This window comes from Populus nigra, chromosome 13 (assembly GCF_951802175.1).
Source record: "Populus nigra chromosome 13, ddPopNigr1.1, whole genome shotgun sequence".
In the NCBI taxonomy this organism is placed as follows: domain Eukaryota; kingdom Viridiplantae; phylum Streptophyta; class Magnoliopsida; order Malpighiales; family Salicaceae; genus Populus; species Populus nigra.
Window position 1 is genome coordinate 645,735 of NC_084864.1, and position 20,557 is coordinate 666,291.

Consider the following 20,557-nt stretch of genomic DNA (forward strand, 5'->3'; position numbering starts at 1 on the left):
GACAAGTGACATGAGCGGCATAAACCAGTGATTCACGCAGACCTCAGAGACTGACAGGACGACACCTGTCCACTTTTAGGGGCTCGTGCCACTCTGTTCCACCGCCTGTTATCAATCACCATCAGAGCCACAGTGAGCACAGAATAATTCTTGAGCAAGCGAACCCTTCCATGTCATGTAGATGTGGTATATTCTTTCCTTTGATAAATTTACTTTTTTATCCCTGCCATAGTTTTTTCTAGGAAAAAAGGGCAACCTTTCACAAAAAATAAAGAAAAAGAGGGTTTGATGATTTATACAGTATGTTTTTGAAATGTCTAAAGTTAAAGAGGTCTAAGATTTTATGCTCGATCTTTTCATGAAGGGTGAAGTCTTGAATTTTTTTCTTTTTTCTTTTTTTTTTCTTTTTTTTTTGCTAAAAAGAGGAGAAAGGTGGCTTTTTTAAAATAAAAATAAAAAATAAATAAAAATGGAGAGTCAAGGATGTTGTGCAAAAGTAAAGGCAACACCAAGCAAGTGGTGCCATTTTTGTTTTGGAACTTGTATTTGGTTATTCAAAGTTTGATTGATTTGTGGGTCCTAATTTACCAAGTGAAATAAACAAGGGGACAGCAAACCTATGGCATCTTTCCATCTTTCTTGCTTTCAAGTTTTGTCACCATTTGATTATGGTGTAGTTTTTGTTTTTTCAATCATAAAATTTATTTGGTTAATTGAATATTTTTTAATTTTTATATTGAATTTTATATGTCATTGTGTTTTAAATTTATAAAGATATGTTTTTATTTATTTTATAAACAAAAATCTATTTCACAACAATTTTAACTAAACATATATATATATATATATATATATATTAAAATTTACCCTTTTAAAATTAGAACTCAAAGTATTTAAAAACTTATTTTTTTTAAAAAATAACACTTTATGACATGTTTTCTACTTGTTATAGCAAAGCATGAGTGATCCTCCATTTTAGCTGCATGATTCTTGATTTTAATTATGAATTGTTGAGATGGATGGATCTAATATCACTTGGCTAGAAGTATGAAAAAAATATAAATATCCTATTATTAAATTCATATGAAAGAGGAACTAAACGGAGAAGTTTTTGTTTAAAATGTTTAAATGCAAAATCGTTTGGTTTATTTGATATATATTTGATTATTTGTGCTAAACAAAGAAAGAATTCCATGTTGTCGAATTTCATTTACGATGCGTAATGCATAAAAAAGAGAGAGAAAAATGCATTCATTTACTTATTATAAACAATTGGATAGCTGTCAACATCAAAATAACTTAGTAATTAATTCTCAAAATTAATAATCTCATCATTTCTTTTAGTTAATAACTTGTAATTAATAGATCAATATAACTTATACATAGTAGCCGTAAGAGATTCATTTTAATATATACAGGGACTTTCAGATATTTATGTAAATATATTTTAAAGAGAAAAAATAAAATAATATTTTAAAGAGATATGCTTTGAAAATATATTTGTAATAAAAAATACAGATTGTGAATCTTTATTTTAAAGGATTTATGATATATTTATAGTATATGAATCTTGTCGTATTGTAAAGAGGAGGAGTTGTAGTGTAATTTTACATTTATGATATTTTAAGTTGTATTCCATTTGTTTTATACAACAAAAAGATAAAAACATTGTAGACCATGAAATATTTTAATACACCTAATGATGTTGGTGGAGTGTAGACTTGTTTAATTAATTATATTTGTTGAGAAATAATTTATCTAAGATTTGATATAAAAATCTATAAAATCGACGAGTTTAGATTAATGTATTATATTTGAATTCATGGGTGTAGTGAATCTAGTTATACCTAGGGTGCGGTGACAAAAAATTCTCGGACTCGAGACCTTCGGGAGTTGCATGCTGGGCCCAACTTGCTGGACTTGGGAGTTGCTGCCCGTTGCGCTTTTATTAAGGTGCGTTTGGTGCTGGCACGTGCCAGCTCAACACATCTAAGAATTTAATAAAATTATACTCATATATTTCTTGATCTGATAATTTTTAAAAAATATATAAAATTATATTGGTAAAATCTCAATCCATAACTCACAATGCAGATGGAGCATACAACTAAATTTCTTATATAGATCTTCTACTATTATAGGCAATCTTGGCCAACAATTTTGCTATTCAATGTAGACAACAGTAGAAATTTGTTTGCCCCTATTTTAACATATCTGAGTTCAAGTTGTATAAAAAAACAGTAAAATGTTATTTAAATAGCCAAAAAAGTAAAGTTTAAATTTAAACTATAAAATAGACAGCAAACACTTACTATATGTTCACGAGAGATATTAACTATTATATGCGAGTAAAATCAATCACAGACATACAGTGAACATTCATTCCATAATGATACTTAGGATTGGAATCACTAAGACTTTTTTGTTTGTTTTTTATTACATCAATAAATAAGTTTAATGATAATAAATTGTAAATCAACTCACATTAATATCTATTCCTTTTTATTTTATTTTATTTTAATTTTAAATCTCAATCTAGACCTCTTAATTCTAAAAATATATTTTGTATAGTGATATATAAAATTAATTTAATATATTTTTAAGTAAAACAAACTTTAAAACATGCCTAAAAATATAAGCTACCAAACAATCACCAATATTAGAGGGTGTTTGAAAACGCATGCGTTGATATAAAAAATATTTTATAAAAAAATAATAAAAAATATTATTTTAATACATTTTAGCATAAAAAACATTTTAAAAAACAACCACAAATATACTCCCATATACCAATTACATACTACTATAGCAAGTTGCAGGGCAAGCACAAAGGTGATCCATTGTAAAAAAAGCAAAAGGTTAATAAGATAATTCACAAGAAGACTATCACAATCACTCAAGCTGTACAGGCATAAAAATATGCAGCATATGCTCCTCGAACAAGAACATAAAAACATGTCCGCGTGTGGAACAGAGACCCTGCGTGCAAGCCATAGATTCAAATTCATTGCTTTCACATTCACTCGCATTTTCTGGCAAACCTTCTGAGACTACTCCATTGTTTTTTTGAAACTATCGAGAAGAGTAGAAACCAGGATTCTTCACGGCTATTATCTATGTTTTTCTTCTCTGTTCAAGTCTCACATGTTTCTGCATTTTTTTATTGCTGTAGAGTTTCGTGATACAAAAATACTGTGCCCTGCCGTGAATTTTCTGTGAAAGTGAGGTCATTGTCTTGTTCTGTTCCCACGGAGAGACAACATAATTCTCATATTTTTCAAATTGAACAGATTATGTTAGTCTACGAGTATTTTTTTTTGAAGTGTGGTTATGGTTATTTTTTAAAATATTTTTTATTTGAAATATATTAAAATAATTTTATTTTTATTTTTAAAAATTATTTTTAATATTAGTGTATTAAAATGATCTAAAAACACCAAAAAATTTGAAATAAATTAGTTTAAAGTAAAGGAAAAATTAAAAAAATTTCAACTATTTTTAAAAATACTTTTAAAATGAAAAATCAAACAACATCTACACACCACCATATTCTTTAGATAATAACCCGCTTGAAAGGAGTTAGTTTTTGAATCTTGGAGTGATTTTTTTAAAATATATTTATTTGAAAAAATATTAAATTAATGTTTTTTATTATTTTAATGTATTGATATAAAAATAAAAAATAAAAATAAAAATAAAAAAAAATATTTTAATATTTTTTAAAGTAAAAATTATTTTAAAAAAAATCATCACACTTAATATTTATTGAGAGGGAGTAGATAGAGAAGAATGATAAAGAATGGGATCGAGAAGGAGGGATCTGTTTAGTGGTAATGAAATTATTCCTACAATAATTTCTTATTTATAATATTTTCAATCCATTAATTCATCATTGTTCTCCCACATCTTTTCATCGTTTCCTAATTTTCTATCCTTTTTTTTTCTTATCCATTTTTTATGTTGAATACTTGAGATGTAAAACTCAGAAGAACACTGATATGCTTGCTGTGATAAAGATTACTGGAAATAGTGAATGCTCGAGAAAATGTCTTATCTGATTAGAAAAGTTTCTGGGCTATAAATAGCCTTACAAATGGAACAGAGGAATGTAAATTGAAACAGAATTACGAAAAACTTGCAGCTCACGTTCTTTAATTATAGAGACGTGGTGCATGACTAAGTCAGTAGCTTATCTACTGATTATTCCTAAAGACTCGTTCTAGCTGCGATAATCAAGCTTATGCAGCTGGAAACAATGACACTTAAGCAATAAACAATAACACTTAAATAATAAATCTTAACATTTTATAACCTTGATATTCTTTTGTTCTTGTCTATATCAAGAAGTTCTTTAAAAATAAAATAACATTTTTAAATGTTAAAAAATAATTTGTTTTCCATGTGTCAATGAGGCTTTGAATTCTCTTGTACGACACAATGACCGTCGATGAATCCGTGTCTGCTTCATATTGGGGCTAACTTTTTTTTTTAAAGTTTAATGTGTATGTTCGAGATAATTTGCGCGCATCTTAACTAATCTTACGAGCTCTAAAGTTAATGATCATATAAGTCTCCAGTAGTTATCATATAAGTAATTACATGATTCAAATCTTTTAATTTCAAACTCTAATCACTAGAGTATCACCTAGATGGTTATATCTAACTTTTGCCCAAGACTTCAGCTCGCTTATGCATGGACTGAACGTTTTTCCCCATGAAAAAAATAAGAGAGGTGAGCCGAGTAGATCGATAATGACTTCGTAATGAAATCACTTATTTACAAAATAATCATAACATAAACATCAACTTTCCAACGAAAATTATTGTAAATTAAACCCTTCAGTATATGCAAATTATTGCATTCTAATTGACAAATGGCCCAAGCTCCTCAAATGATTTAATGAAATCATGTTGGCCATTGACATAATGTGACTTGGGGCCCCAAATTCAGACAAAGATCCTTAAAAAAGTTGAACAAAATTCAAAAGAGAATGTGTATCTTGACATAATCCCAACTCAATGATGTATTGGACGAACTTTTTGAGTGCCCAACATCAGCATGGAATCCTGCAATATTCCCACTAATTAGGCATTCAAAATGAATTCAAACCTCATAAGCTATAATCGGGCTAAAGGGATCCATGAGAGGGGTTACCATTGCTAATTAGCATTCAAAATGAATTCAAATCTCATAATTAAGCTAGATAAATTTCTATTGCATCCCCAAGTATTGTTTTACACAAATTAGCCAAAAAATAACCTTAACTATGTGTAGTGCACGATGCAACACTGGTATTTGTACCCTAATTGCTCCCTCACCTTTTCACTATACCACACAAATTTCATGCCAACATATACTCTGGAATTTGTACTTTACTCTAAGCCAAGATTACAGCTCTAATGACACCAAACACATCTGCAGATGCTCTTAAAAAACACTATGCAACACTGTTGTGCCTGCAAAAACACCCTTGTGTCCTTTCTTTATCAGTTGCAGAGCAAGATAAGCTTTTATTTTTAATTTCAATGAAAGACTGAGATCTATTCTCCAACATCAAAGATTGAGATCCCATTAACACATAAGCCCTAAAACATCCTCATTTCCTCTATAAAAATCCAACAAAACCCTAACTCAAAGGAGAGGGAGCTGTAAAATAAAAATGATCTTCATTTTAGTCAAAATACATCATCCCTTTGTTCCTCCCTTTTTTTTTTTTTTTTTAAGATGCAAGGCTAAGTTCTCCAGGTCAAATCCATGAATGGATGTTACATTTCCTGGATTCTTTATCAAAAGCCAAAGGAAGCACACATACGAAACATCAAATAACTCTCTATTTTCTCTATTGAGCAAACCAACCCACTTCATCTTCTCTGTTTATATATACGAGGAAAAATGAGAGAAAAGTAATATTATATATATATATATATATATATATATATATTGTATTAAATTTCTTGTTTTGTTTACAGAAAAAAAAGAAGCAACTTCTATATATAAAAATATTTCCAGCAATCAAGAGCTTTTTTCTATTTTAATTTTTTTATAGAAAAAAGCAAGCCATCCTGTTGCCATAAAATATGTTGAGAGCTTGTTGCCAAGCTTTTCTAACACATATCCCACCTTGAACAATATTAAATTCTTTATTTTTATAGCAAGGAGATTGATTTTCAAGCTTTTTTTTCCCTTTTAATGAGTATTCATTAGAAATTAATTTTTTGTTCTTTTCACCTTATACAAATACAGAAAGGAAAATCAAAAGAGAGACATGAAAAGCTCACTTAATCCAGTTTAGCATTCAACCATAGCAAGTTCGAGCTAACCTTCTGCCTTGTAAAGCAAGCCCTTTCTATCCTTTTGACTCTTATCAATTTCCGAATTCTTTTAGAATGGAGGTGGAAATCCTATCTAGAAAACTGATAGCTCCATCATCTCCAAGGCCACTCCACCTTCAAAAATCACCAATATCATTCTCAGATACAGCTTGCTTCATCATTTTATGTGCCCCGTATCTTCTTCTACCCAGCCGAAGCTGATCAAGAGCATGGCCATGTTGACATTAATGAAGAAAGAAGCATGCAGTTGCAAAAATCATTTCCCGAATAAACATAACCCTGTTCTATCCACTAGGAGGCAGATACATAAAAGTTGATGCTTCAGTTCATTGTCACGATAAGGGATCAGAATATATGAAAGTCCAGTAAACAGCTGCCTCTCTGAAGCCCTCGAGAGAGTACATGAGCACGAAATCGAGCTGCTAAATCAACTAGTCTGTCTTCCGTCCGAGCCAGCCAGGTGGTTTCGGCAGCTGTCGTTGATCTTGAACTCCGCAAGTGTTCCTTTTGGCTTACTTCTTTTCTGATCTGAGGTTTTGTATTTATGATTTGGTTGCTGCATGTTTCAACCTTCGCCGTGCCATTAATTTGCTGCTTTTATGCAGATGTTTTGTTTTAAATTTTAAGAAACCTGTTTCCTTCTTCTTTAATAAAATCCACCCCCAATCATCCATGATAATCAATGCTGGAAGGTATTCATTAATATGTTCCTAGGCATCATGCCCAGGCACTCATTATCAACCTTACTTGAATATGGATTGGATGGTCCATCCAACTTTTTTTCACTAAAATGATGTGGTTTTTTTAACTCAAAGATGAACCCAGTGGCAGAAACAACGAAACTAAGAAACAATAACATTGAGACAAACAAGCTAAACGAAGAGTAGAAGGAGAAATTTGCAATTGCTTGCATCACCCTTTAGAATTTATTGAGAAGCGCTCCAGGAAGCTCAATAGGATTAGACATAAAAGCCCAAAGAGAAGATGTGTTTAGTCCAAAGAAGGATTAAAGAACCAAGCCCAAAAAGCTTCACTCATCTCAAAAGGCATCTTAAAAGAAGAAGTTTGCTATGGCCTTCAAGGGTTTAGCTTCGGTGTTTTTGGTCTTAAAAGAAGAAGTTAGGCCTTTTAGAGTGATTGTTTATGTGGTTCTTCTGTTTTTAAAACAAATCATAAAAAATAAGTGTTTGATAATTAAAAAAATATGATTTACTATTTATGGATCTTAGCACAATTTGCGTTTAAAACGCAGGGAAGCGAAAAACAGCTTGAAGCTGCTTCTTCCTGTTGTGCAGAGTAAATTTTCACTATGCACCGTTTATTTTTGTGATTTTTGTGAAGTGAATTAATTTATTATGCATATAAAGGTGAACAGTAAAAAAAATTTATTTTTTTATTTTTAATTCTAGTTTTATTTAAAAATTTAGTGTTTAACATTATTCAATGACAATACATAAATTAAAATGAGATCGCATGATTATGTAGCATTTGCAGAATTTGATCGTAATCCCAATTTTGTTCATGATGATATTTTACCTGATTTTGTTGCACGCTAAAAAAACCATGAAAACTGCAGTTCTTGTCGGATGAATTTCGTACGTGATGAAATTGTAGATAGTTTAATGGAACAATAAAAAATATTTTATACAAAGTATTATTTATTTCATGATGTAATAACAGTAGTTAAATCTATAATATTTAAATTAAAAATCATTAATATTAATATATATAATTTTTAGTTATTTTATAACCTCAATTTGAAAAGCATTTTTAACCAAACACATTAAACTATTTTTTGTTCAATCTCAATTTCAATCACAGTTTTAACCAAACATGTATAAATACAAAACCAACATCAACCAAAAATACTTTTTATAAAATAATTTTTTTTAAATTATAACCATAAAAATTACTAAATACCAAATATAATTGGATTTTTAACCCTTCTTTGAACTACTTGTTTCTAGTCTTTACGGGCTCCGCAGAGCTAGGCCACTCTAAACTTTTCAATAGACATCTAACATGCTATCAGTGTCTGATCCTTTCCTTGTCATAATTTTCGCTCCTTCAACTCCATGCTTCGCGTGAGGGGATGTTAGAATCGCTTCCCAAGCCAGGAAATTCTAGGCTTTTCAATAAAATCTAACACACTCACTAACTTAATGTGAACGATACCAACTTGACACCCAAGCACTACTTCCCTAGGATCACCATAGCTAGCCAAGGAAGACAAGCCAGTTGCTGTTTTTCCCAGTTTTCAAGTGCCTTGTATATCTACCTTCTCTGATTCGCTCATTTCTTTTTCACTTTTTATAAATTAATTATGTAACATACTTCATTTTGAGCAAGATCCAGACACTATAGTAAATTTCCTGTCCAAGAAAAACACCTCTCTGTTGACTCTTGACTGGACATGATACATATTTGGTTTTTGCCAGACAGTTTCGGATGTTGTCGTTGATTTAGCCTTCAAGTTTCTGATCCGAGGTTATGTTTAGCAGACATGGTTTTGTTGCTGCAAATTTCATGTTCTGATGAGAACCAGGATGGAAGAGGAAAAAGGCAGCAGCAGACATTTCCAGCAAAGTCAGGGAAGCAGAAACATCAGCAAGCACGACAGAATTTCCAGCAGAGTCAGCAGAAGAGTGCTGGTGGGTTTGAGTTTTCCAGCACCTATAAGTCGGTAACCAGAGAGAGTTTTCCAGCAGGAATTCGACCGGAAGAAAGAGGAACAATCCTACAAGAAAGATGATAAGAGAAGTCAAGAAATAAGAGGCATTCTATGCGGCGGAATCACTCCCTAAGTCAGCAACTCAACTAGCCAGCTTTAGGTTCCTGAGTTGAGCCCGGAGTTCTAATTTGTATTAACTAGCTTAGACTAGATTATAATTAGTTATTCTTCAGTAAGTAGAATCTTTATTAAGTTAGGATAAAAGTCCCAATCTATCCACACACATGCAACGGAAGCCCATAATTAAGCATGCAAAGAATAATAGCATTAAGAAAATCTAGGGCTAACAGACAAACACAATATATATATATATATATATATATATATATATATATATATATATATATATATATTTTAAAATTTGACAAAAATATCTAATACTTAATTTTAATCATCATTGGAGAAAATATACATACTATTTGATCTAGTTAGTTTTAATCATCGCCATCATCAGGGAAAATAGACGTCTAAGAAATATGAAGGTCAAGATTTTCATCATTCCACTCGGGAGAGGGCGGGAGGATGAAGAAAGGGAGCCAGCAGATGTCATCCCACTCTGGAGAGGGAGAGGGTTGGATGAACAAGGAGGGTTCAAGCTAGAGACTTGAATGAATCCTGTAATGGTGAATTTACTCTTTTTTTTGGTTTTTCTAATTATATTGTGTTAATAGTTCTATAATTTTAATAGATTATCTCATAATAACAAAATAATTATTATCTTTCTTGATTTTTAAATTTAAATTTTAGAGTCAACGTTTAAAAAATATTATTTAATAAATTCTTAAACCTTGAAACATAAATTGTTTCAAAGATTTCCTTTATTATGAAAAATATTAATTATTATTTTATTATAAATTACCCAAATTTATTGTTAACAATATCATTTCAGTTTATTTTAATGTTTTAAAATTATTTTTATAAAAATTATTTTTTTAAAATTTTTGTAAATTATTTTAATGTGTTAATATTAAAAATAAATTTTAATATATTTTAAAAAATAATAACTTATATGTTTTCCTATTTATTGAATCTACAACTCTTTAAATAATTTAGGGCTTTGATAAAGACAACACCTACACAGCCATCTTTTAACTTCAACTTAATCACCTTCACATTCTCTTTCTCTCTCTCCCTCATGGTTTTTGGACCGTTAATAATACCCTAATCAAATCTCTCTCGAAAATTTCTCTTGATTCTCTTCCCGGGTCACGATATTTCTAAAAAATTCAAACTTTCCTGCAATTCCCCTTGTTTTCTCTTCTGAGTTTCTCTCAGATTTCTCAAAATGGGCAAAAATCAAGCTTACAAAGCTATGCAAAGATCCAGGCTTGGCTCCAGCTCTGCTGGTCCTGAAGAGATCGAAGATGGGATGGTTTGTACCTTTTCATACTGTTCTTTAAATTCTCATGTTCAATTTCCACTCTTTTATTACCCTTTTTCTTCTAGTTTTATGTTTTTCTTCTTTGTATTGATTTTTATTGCTGTGGCTTAACGTGACGTTTGTGGTTCTATGTTTATTGTTTATCGAATCTTTTTTGCCAATGGATTGACAGTATTGTTTCTATTGTTGAATTTTTGGTATGGATTTGAGAACATGGTTATTGAAATTAATAAGATGCTACCGAAAAGTTGGATGCTTTGGGGCAGCTAATAATCTGAGTTTTCTAAGCTTCTAGGTTAATTTATTTGTTGTATGTTCCTTTTGGGTTTTGATTTGGTCGTGAATTTATGTGGTCATCACAAATGGTGGGCTCCTTTAACTGTTTTATCCTCTTGGTGGGTTGTTAAGGTTAAAAGTGTGTTTTCGCCATTTTACTTGGAATGGTGTTTGACGGTGATGGATGCTTATCTTGCTGCTGCTGTATAGTTGAGCTTCTTTGATGCAATGCTATACACGTTGCCCTTTGCCTGTTGAACAGTGGTTCCAAGTGCTTCATAAACATTTTTGTTTCCTTCTTATTGTAAAATCTTTTGTCTTTGCTACTGTTTTATTGCTGTATCGATGAATTTCTTTGGTTTCATTGTTTTTAAGACTTTTTCAAAGATGATCATTAGACTTTGATTTCATTAGACAATAGACATTGGCTATAACTGTTGGAATACGCTTATATGTTGAAGAAAAAAGAATAACTGAGACATGACAGCACAACTAAGCATTTTTTTTTCTTTTGTATCTTTTGCAGCATGAATGCTTATAGTATTAAGTGCAAAATATTTCTCCTTTTGTTTTTGGGCGCTGTAATTGTGCGTGTAAAGAAATATAGAGATATAGATGTAAAGTTAAGTTTAGTTTTTGTATTTTGAATGCTTCATTTTTATTATTTTTATTTTCATGGAACATTTCTGATGAGGCGAGTCGCAGGTGGATGGTTCTTTTCATTCACCAGAGTGGCATGCTGCTCGTTTGGCCAGCCTTAATAAATCTCACACAGTAACCTGGGAAGAGTTCAAGAAAAAGCAGAAGGTAATCTGTGGATATGCTACTTTCTTTCATAACTGTCTTGCTGTTTGTGCAGCTATTAGTTGTGCACATATTTGTTTGTATAACGATTTGATAATTCTAGATTCTATATGAATGCTGAATTTTTGTTCTGCATTTGATGTACTAGGAGGATGAAATGAGAAAGGGGGAACTAGAAGCAGATAAGGACAGAATGATGCGGGAGTACCGAGCTCAATTGGATGCTGAAAGGGCACACAAACTTGCTCATGGACGGAATCACTCTGGTAGCAAATCTAGTCATAAAAAGGGTATGTATATGGATATCTTGTCTTTGTGTAACCATCCTCTTTTGCACATCTGAATTTGAGATGTGCTCTTGCAGATAGAAAGGACAGGGATTTAAAGAAACGCAGAAGTAAAAAAAGAAAGGTGCCTGAATTTTCTAATAGCTTACTTTTAATTGAATTGCATTGTCTAGAATATTAAATTTTCTGTCACTCAGAACTACAGTGCTAAATTTGATGTTACCAATATTTTCTTATTGACAAGGAAATCCATGCAACTTCTTTTGGCTAGTTTTTCTTAATGAAACTAAAGATACCATGAAGAATATCCTTGTGAAAAAATAGTTGGTCCTCGTGCTTTGATGACCAGAGTAGATAGCTTCATTTTATCTGGTCTAGGTAAATGACTCATGGTAGATTAATTATCATTAAGGGATTTTGAATGTTCTTCACCTGGAAAGAAGTAGCAATATGAAGCTATCTCATTTCAAAGGAAGTTGCAAGAGAGCTTAGCTCCTGTTTATCTGTGCTTGTTCTTTTAACCAGTGAAAAAAGGCCACTAAGAAATTGTCATGGTCCTGCTATAGGAGGCTTTTGATAAATTAATCTGGAAATTGTGCCTTTGCTTCTGTCTGAACTCAAATCCTTTACAATTGTATTCCATAAGAACTTGCCCGAGGGGACAAGGGTTAGAAAAGAAAAAGGCATCTTACTTGAAGAGAAGTTAGGGGGCAAGGGTTAGAGAACTTGGGGGGACAAACTCTTGGTATTTTGTGGTTTCACAGGGTGTTTTCTGTAGGGGAGTTATACACCATCTTATGTCTTGTGTTCTCCAAATGAAAACACGGGTTCCACAGGTAATTCTTAAAGTAACAGTTACTCTTGATAGATTTGCAGAAATAAAGTGAGCATTTTGGGTTGTTGATGCAAGCAACATTAACCGCTTTTATTGGAAAATACCCTTTGTGATAGTGAAGCTAGTGAAAGAAATACTGAAATGGCTCATCTTTTGAAGCTCATAAGATGGTTTGTTTTTCAAGTGGGTTATCTGGGATAGATTTTAGGTGGGTCTCCAGGAGCTCTTACATGTGATTTTGCGATTCTGATGCTATTTGATGTCCACTTTGTAGATCTTGGTTCATAACCCATTTTGTCCCTGTTTTCTTCTGTTTAAGATTCAATTTCTTTTGTTTTTTTTTTTCTTTGAAGTTTTTTGGCATTAGATATGCTGGGTTCTTAGAAATGTATGTCTTATTCATTTGATTGTATGAAAGTTTGATGAAAATGAAGGGTAAATTTGGGTTCCAAAAAGGTTCAAGTTCACCTAGATTTCTCCAAAAAGAACTAGTTATAGTTTGGTCCTTAAAGTTGCAATTCCATGCAATTTAGTCCTTATGGTTAAAGATAAAAAGCAACTAGTTTGAACATGTTTTCTGATTTTCTAATTTGTAAAACTAATTTTCTGAAGGAGAATGAAAATCTGAAAGGAGTAGAAAATTGGAGATAGAAAATGGAAAACCTTTTCTATTTCCGAACAGGCCCATAGTTTCTTCTGTAGTTGTTTTGGATTATACCTCGTTTCTATTCTGTATGCATAAGCCTCGATTAATATGTTTTAGAATCTTTGAGAATTGCTGTTTTAAATTTCATGTGAATGCATTTGAAAGCCGTGGGGGTTCACGTCTATACAAAATACAATGCCTCTTGAATGACACCAAGTGCAATATTGAAGTTTTAAAATCTATGCTAAAGGTGGGGTAATCACAAACTTGCATTGCTCATTTATCAAGTGTCTCCTATATAGTCTTCTCGATTGATAATCACCATCCTTTTTCTTTCCATCTCCATTGCTATGAATACCTCATTCCTTTGGAATATAAAACCGAAACAAATCCTGATCTTGCATTACCTTGCAGCATTCCAGGCGGAGATCTGATGATTCTAGCTCCTCCAGTTCATCTTCAGATTCTTCAAGTAGTGAAGACGAGAGAGAATTGAAAAGATCAAAGTCCAAGTCTAGAAAAACAAAGGAAAAGAAGCACAAGTCAAGAACCAAATACTCCAGTAGTGATGATGAAGAGGCTGGTGGTCCTGTGCCACTTTCTAGATTTTTTGGAAGCTTGAAGAACTAATGGCGCAGTCGAAGATGATGCTAGAATGCTTGGCAGATGTCTCTTATTATAAGAGGATATCAATAGCCTTGGTTCTTTCTTGCAATTTTTTCCAGAAATTTGCTGAGCAAATATGTATCCAATTGCACCTTCCTTTGCATGTCACTGAGCTTGTGATGTTATTAGTTTGATTCCAAATTTTCGCTTAAAAATACAGTTCCATTGTTTTTTCAGAATATTATGGTACACTATTTGGCAAGTATGTGAGCTGTATCATATTAGTTGGAGCAGCGACGCAATAAATCTGAACCAAGAAATTGAGTTTATGCTATATTTATTTTTCCTTTATATGTTTGGACTAATGCATTTCACATGAGTTTGACCAGAAAATATACCAGGCAAGTGAATGATTGTACCATGCGGAGGCCGCCATAGGGCATCATCCAGGAATCGTAAGATAAGAGGGATGATTTGAAGCTTGCACACTCACCACTGACGCATATTTCATATTTGGAAGTTGCTGAACGGAAAAACGTTGGCTCAATTCAATAGAAAGAACACTACATTGACGCCGATACAAACACCATTTCAATTGTTTTGTTCCCCTGAATTCTGTCCAAAATAAATATTTCAGTTCAGGAACCACCCGGTTTTGGATGGAACATATTTACACCAAGAAAGAAATCGTAAACATATAAATCAAAGAAGCCACGCTGGTCGACTCATTGTCACAGGTTCTGGTATTCGGGGTTGAATGCAAGAGCTTCCCGATAAATAAGCTCCTTCATCTGTTCTTCAGTCAGTGCATGCTGCTCAAAGTCAAAGCTGAATGGGGTCATGCAGACTGGTTCGTCACTGATGTCGTGAAGCGAAGTTAGGTATGGATGAGCAAGTGCATCCTCAACTGAAACAAATTACGAGGAATAAAGATTATCTAGAGTGAACAATTTTACGAGGAATTGGAGAAATAATATGCAGGATATCAAAATAGTGAAACAGAACATTTAACAAATGTCTGGCTATACATATTTATCACATCATGTTGGATATTCTGTCAAGGGAAAAGCTAACAGCTGCGTTTACAGCACTCGTTAAGATGGTAGTTATTGATGGTTATATGTTATTATAATTAAACATCTTTAATTTTTCTTCTGCTATCATTATCTACAAATGAATTATAGGCCAATGAATCTTTGATTCAACAACCATAAACAAGATATTTGCTTAGATATAACTAGATATTCTCTAGTTAATACAATACATTAACTATTAATAACGAATCTCATTACAGGTGCCCTAGTGCACCCGCTAGCCAGACCCTTCTATTAAAGTCAAGTTTAAATTAGGGGCAAGTTCAAGCTAGTATGGATGATCAATCCAAGTCATATCTATATTATTGCATATATACCTCATCATCAGAAGAATCTCTTATTCACATGAAAAAAAATGTATCTCTTGTTCACTTAACCTTAAGATCATGGGACTACTGTTATATGTTTCACTTAACCACAGTTAATTTTTTTCTTTTCTAGTGAGTTGGAATAAACGGTGGGGTTCACTTAACCTTACATGTTTCACTTAAGCACAGCGTGAGTTGAAAGCTGCACAGAAGACTTGGACTTGCATTGCATAGTGGACCATGATAGAAAACAAAAGGTAAGTCGACCATGATAGAAAACAAAAGGTAAGTCAACGCAATTGGTATTCGTTCCCTAGACAGGACTTGAAATCCGCAATGAAAACAAAAACTGTACAGCAATTTGAGGTTCGATAAATATTTTCTGCTTCCAATTTAATTGCATGCCACATAAACGATCTCTGCTCTCACAAATGCAGTACAGTAATGCACATAAATTTAATATTCACAGTTTTTGACAGATAATAGTGCAATGATGTTTTCTCCTCCCCACCTTGAAGTCCTACACCCATTTACACGACTCAATAGCTTTGATCTGTCACTTATCTAACTGAGATGAACCATGGATGAAGAGCAACAAAGGTGCAGGGGGAGGGAGGCTTCACCAATTGGTACCAAAACCATTGCAGGCTGGAGTTCCATTGAATACCATGTATCAATGAGTTTTATAGTCAAAACAAAGAAAACTTAAATTACCAAGTGTGTAGTGGATGCAGGACTGTATTTCTCAATACTTATAATTAAAACGAAGCAAAGGATAAAATGTAAAACTAGGGATTTTAATTCTCAAAGTCACACATGACCATTAATTGCTAAATAAGCAGTCAGTGTCTAAACAATCAAAGCGCCGCATGATCCCATTTCCAATCTCATAATAGAAAACATAGCAACTAAGCAATGTGAAGCATTTACACCACCGCATGTAAGAGAAAAGACAATGAAAACAAGTAATTCAAATTGCGTTGACACTCTGAAGGTCAAGGAAACAAACTCACCAGTAATCCTCTGTCTGGGATCAAAAGTTAACATCTTTTCAACAAGATCAATAGCTGCTGGGTGGACAGTTGGAAACTTTTCAAGGAATGACTGACGACGATGAAGTGGGAGTTGTCGAATGTATCTCTTTGCGTTTTCATTCAAAAACTCCAACTCAGCCTCTGATGGGGTGCCAATCAGCTGCAAGGATTAGAAATGATTAATCATAAATTGAAAAAGTTTGTGCTCAGAAGAGGACACTTTGATACAACATATCCATATGCCTATTTGAAGACATGCAATACTAGTAGCTGCACACATTTGACTAAATTTTTAATAGCATATAATTTTTAAGAACTGAAAAGATATAACCAAAGGACACAATAAGTTGTCTATCTAAGAAATGCAGCCAAAATAACTTAATTTCAGGTCAAGATTACATTTGGTTTGCACTGCAAATTCTTTTCATGAATGCGACAAAAAATGAAAAGAGAATGCCCCCATTGTTTCCAAAAAAAGGATAAAAGGTAAGAGATTTGAAGGATTATCAATAAACTCAATTCAGATGTGATCCTAAAACATTTTCAGCGGATAGGAAAATACCAACAGAAATTTAACAATTAATTTACCTCCATAAGCAAACGAAGCTGATGCACATGATCTCTGCCAGGAAATAGGGGCTTTCGATCCATCAACTCCATGAATATACAACCCACAGACCATACATCAATAGCTGTAGTGTAATCTGAGGAGTTCAAGAGCAGCTCTGGTGCTCGATACCATCTTGTAACAACATATTCTGTCATGAAATCAGTTTCTGAGGTAACACGAGCCAGACCAAAATCACATATCTTCAAGTCACAATTAGCATTCAGGAGGAGATTGCTAGGCTTTAAATCTCTATGCAGGACGTTTGCAGAATGTATATATTTCAATCCACGGAGTATCTGATACAGGAAATACTGCAGAGAACAAAAATAGAAGAATGTTTGGTTCGTAGCTCTTCAATTTAGTTTGAATAAGTAAAAATTGAAATAGCTCTTCAACTTAGTTTGATGAAAGTAAAAAATTGAACAAAGATTAAAATACAGAGCCAAAGGAAATATACGGATGTTATCAAAGTAAGAAGCAGAAAGTTGTTTTCAGTTGAGCTTGCCAAATTATGTTTGACAGCAAACTAACCAGCAAACAAGTTATTGTTCTCGGCATTTATCATTCAAGGCTCAAGGAAAATTCAACGCTCGCTAGACATCCCAAAACTCAGGTCAGCTCTCATATTAACAAAATGCCAAAGAATATGAAAAGTCCATGTTGACCACAGAAAACATTTATTTTGAAAAAGTGTATTGAGTGAAAGAAAAATGCACAATGGGCTCTCAATCATCCATATGGAGGACCCAAAGGGAGCCATATTAAGACCAATAAGATGAGAAAATTCAAATAACTAGTGTAGAGCTTTGGGTTGTTTGCTTCCAGTTCTTATCTCTAAACAAAGTAAATATTTAATACTAACCTGACAGTGCTCTTCTGATAATACTTGATTGGAGCGAATGATCTGATGCAGGTCAGTGTCCATCAGCTCATATGCAATGTAAACATCATTAAATGGCACCCTTTGGGGTGGAGGAATTATATCCCTAATTGCCACAACCTGCATGACAAATACAACGGATGTAAGGAACACATAAATGTCAGAATATTCACAGCATCAACTTGTTTCTCCCATGAAATTTTCGCTTTTTAGTTATATTTTTCAAATTCAAGTAACGAGCAAGGATTTTTATTCGAGGTAAATGTTATACAGAAAGGATGGAGACAGTTTAAAACCCTTTGTCTTAGAGTAACCAATGGTCAAATGACGCTAACTCAGTTTGTTTTAAATTACATCTATGTTAATTGCTTAAGAAAATCGTTACCAGCTTCAACCTGAGTCATGGTCTTAACTTCAATTTCAATAACCTGGTTAAGAATATCTAGCGTGCTTTGTCATTGGAGTATCAATGAGATGGGAAAGTTAAAAAAGGAAAAAAAGAAAGAAAGAAGAATGCCATGAATGAGCTACCGGCTATGACTAATTGTGATTCAACAATCATGGTAACTTTCATTCAACATCCTCCCATTCGAAATGGAATTTCTACTGTCTAAATGCCATCTAGACTAATCATATCCACTCTTGCTTCATATCTACCAAATGCAATATAATTGAATCATCCCCATTTGGATACTTTTATTGATGGGTCACCGTATTTGCCAAATTCCCACTCTCATCATTTCATCAAAAACCCTGAAACTACAACACATTGACACGAAACAGAACGAATAGCAATAAAATTAATCAATTACTCACTGACGTTTTCATGATCCATGTGGCGAAGCAACTTGATCTCACGAAGTGTCCTCTTCGCATCAATCTTATTATCAAACGCATTTGCTATCTTCTTTATTGCCACATGCTCAGTCGTCTCAGAATTCAAAGCCGAACTAACAAACAACAACACAAAATCAATAAAAGCTCCAATTCATTCCCTTAGACCCCCCTTCTCCCACACACAGAATCAACCCTTAAACAAACAACATCTCCAATTTATCCATAAACAAAAACTAAAAACCCTAAATTCATCACAAACACAATTTTTGCATAAAGAGTCAAACTTTCCCTCAAAACACTCCAAAAAAACACGACTTTTATGAACAAAAAAGGTGGATTTCAACTCTAAAACCAAACAAAAATATAAATGAAGAAACAAAGTGGGTTTTCTTCCAAGAGAAAGATAGTTACCAGACGATGCCATAAGCCCCTTTACCAATAGGCATAATAGGAGGTTTATACTTAGCAGTAACTTCAAATATATTTCCAAATATATTATATTGTATAAACCTCCCTCCATGACTCAACGTTGCCGGTATATTCTCCATCCCTCCTCCTCCTCCTCCCATAAATGGTGGCTGTTGCTGCAGCTGCTGCTGTTGTGGGGCATCAGCCATCTCTGTATCCGCCTGACTTCCACCTTCCATGCCTGGAATTTTGCTGAAAGTACCTGTCTTTTGGGTTTTTGTTACAGTCAAAATAAAAAACAGATCTAATGAAAGTATTTTTTATTGTTATGAAAAAAAAAATTAGACAGAAAGAAAATGGAAATCTGTGCTCTGTGCTCTATTTATTTATTTATTAATTTTTTTGTTGCTGTTAATGTTATCCTTGTCCTTGCTTTTGTTTTTCTGTTATTTTTAATGTTGTTGTCTTGGCTAACAGAAAATCTACACGTGGCGACTAGATTTCTTTTACTTTCCTTTTTCTTTTTTTTTTTCCTTTCTTTCTATTTTGGTGTTGTCTTAAAATGAAAATAATTCAAAACTAAGTTATATATTCGATCATTTAACATATGAGTGTATTTTGTAGCGTTTTTTTTCATGCATGTCAAACCTTATTATAAGTGCGATAAGTGAATACAGATTGAATTATATATATTGATTCAAAACAACATTGTTATTATTTTTAATATCAATCTAAATTTTACTTGAATTTTAATCAGAACTGTTAAGTTTAAAAGGATCAACTCGGTTCAACTTTAACAGACCATAACAATAATTTTGGTAATGTTTTAGATATTTTTTTGATTGGTGCTAATTTTTTTCCAAATAAAAAATAAATTAAATCACATGTATAAAAAAAAATTCCTTATTCTACTTATTTTTATCCCGAGCTTAAGTGGGAACATAGAGAGCAAATGAACTTACCATCTAATGTTAATTTTGATAAAAATATTTCCAATATAATGCTAAATTTAATGAAAAATTTCCAAATTATGATTGTTAGATTTGTGAAATCCATTTATGGGATTTACTTCATGGATTATATTTTTTGAAAAATATCTCTAGAAAAATTAACATAATTTTGTGGATGATGTAACTTGTATATGCTTACATATAATGTTTAGATTAACCAAATAAATTCGTAGAATAAGTTTTTTCAAGTTCTAATTGAAGACAATATGAAAAGGAAAATATTAATGCTGATGAAGTTTTAAGAACATTTCACAAAGAAAATGTTGATCTTTCCATGGTCTCTGTTATGAATTTTAGGCATGTGAGCTGGGAGTTCCTGAAAAAATAAGTTTTTAATGAGCGATTTTCTGATACTTAAGTTAGTATTTATGATGAGGAAGAAAATGATGTATAGTAGAAGAAAAGTAAAAGTAAGTCGTGTGAATATTTGGGTTTAGCCTTTTTCTAGCTATGTTCAAAGTTGGTTTTTGTTCAGTG

At 32.5% G+C, this 20,557-nt stretch overlaps 2 protein-coding genes across 3 annotated transcripts; one reads left to right on the forward strand and one right to left on the reverse strand.

Moving 5' to 3' along the window:
- The first annotated feature begins 10,129 nt into the window (after positions 1–10,129).
- On the forward strand, positions 10,130–14,233 carry LOC133671266 (uncharacterized). The gene is made up of 5 exons (XM_062091985.1): positions 10,130–10,436; positions 11,427–11,528; positions 11,674–11,815; positions 11,890–11,936; positions 13,708–14,233. Exons 1-5 carry the CDS (start codon positions 10,350–10,352, stop codon positions 13,921–13,923), a joined length of 594 nt encoding a protein of 197 aa, XP_061947969.1. The 5' UTR covers positions 10,130–10,349; the 3' UTR covers positions 13,924–14,233.
- A 190-nt stretch (positions 14,234–14,423) lies between these two features.
- LOC133671265 (mitogen-activated protein kinase homolog NTF4-like) lies at positions 14,424–19,473 on the reverse strand. 2 transcript variants are annotated; one of them, XM_062091983.1, is made up of 6 exons: positions 19,074–19,470; positions 18,646–18,775; positions 17,808–17,945; positions 16,924–17,256; positions 16,315–16,495; positions 14,424–14,806 (listed from the first exon to the last, which is right to left on the reverse strand). In XM_062091983.1, the coding sequence occupies exons 1-6, from the start codon at positions 19,307–19,309 to the stop codon at positions 14,631–14,633; spliced, it is 1,194 nt and encodes a 397-aa protein (XP_061947967.1). In that variant the 5' UTR covers positions 19,310–19,470; the 3' UTR covers positions 14,424–14,630. The 2 variants fall into 2 exon arrangements, with proteins under 2 accessions (XP_061947967.1, XP_061947968.1); XM_062091984.1 differs by lacking the exon at positions 14,424–14,806 and adding an exon at positions 15,607–15,949 and having other exon boundaries at positions 19,074–19,473.
- Positions 19,474–20,557: the final 1,084 nt, after the last annotated feature.

Coding starts and splice junctions, on each gene's coding strand:
- LOC133671266 (XM_062091985.1), top strand. CDS start 10,350: ATGGGCAAAAATCAAGCTTACAAAGCTATGCAAAGATCCAGGCTTGGC. Junction 11,529..11,673: donor AGTTCAAGAAAAAGCAGAAG/GTAATCTGTGGA, acceptor TTGATGTACTAG/GAGGATGAAATGAGAAAGGG. Junction 11,816..11,889: donor CAAATCTAGTCATAAAAAGG/GTATGTATATGG, acceptor GTGCTCTTGCAG/ATAGAAAGGACAGGGATTTA.
- LOC133671265 (XM_062091983.1), bottom strand. CDS start 19,309: ATGGAAGGTGGAAGTCAGGCGGATACAGAGATGGCTGATGCCCCACAA. Junction 17,946..18,645: donor GCCACATGGATCATGAAAAC/GTCAGTGAGTAA, acceptor TTTGTCATGCAG/GTTGTGGCAATTAGGGATAT. Junction 14,807..16,314: donor TCCCAGACAGAGGATTACTG/GTGAGTTTGTTT, acceptor AATTTGTTTCAG/TTGAGGATGCACTTGCTCAT.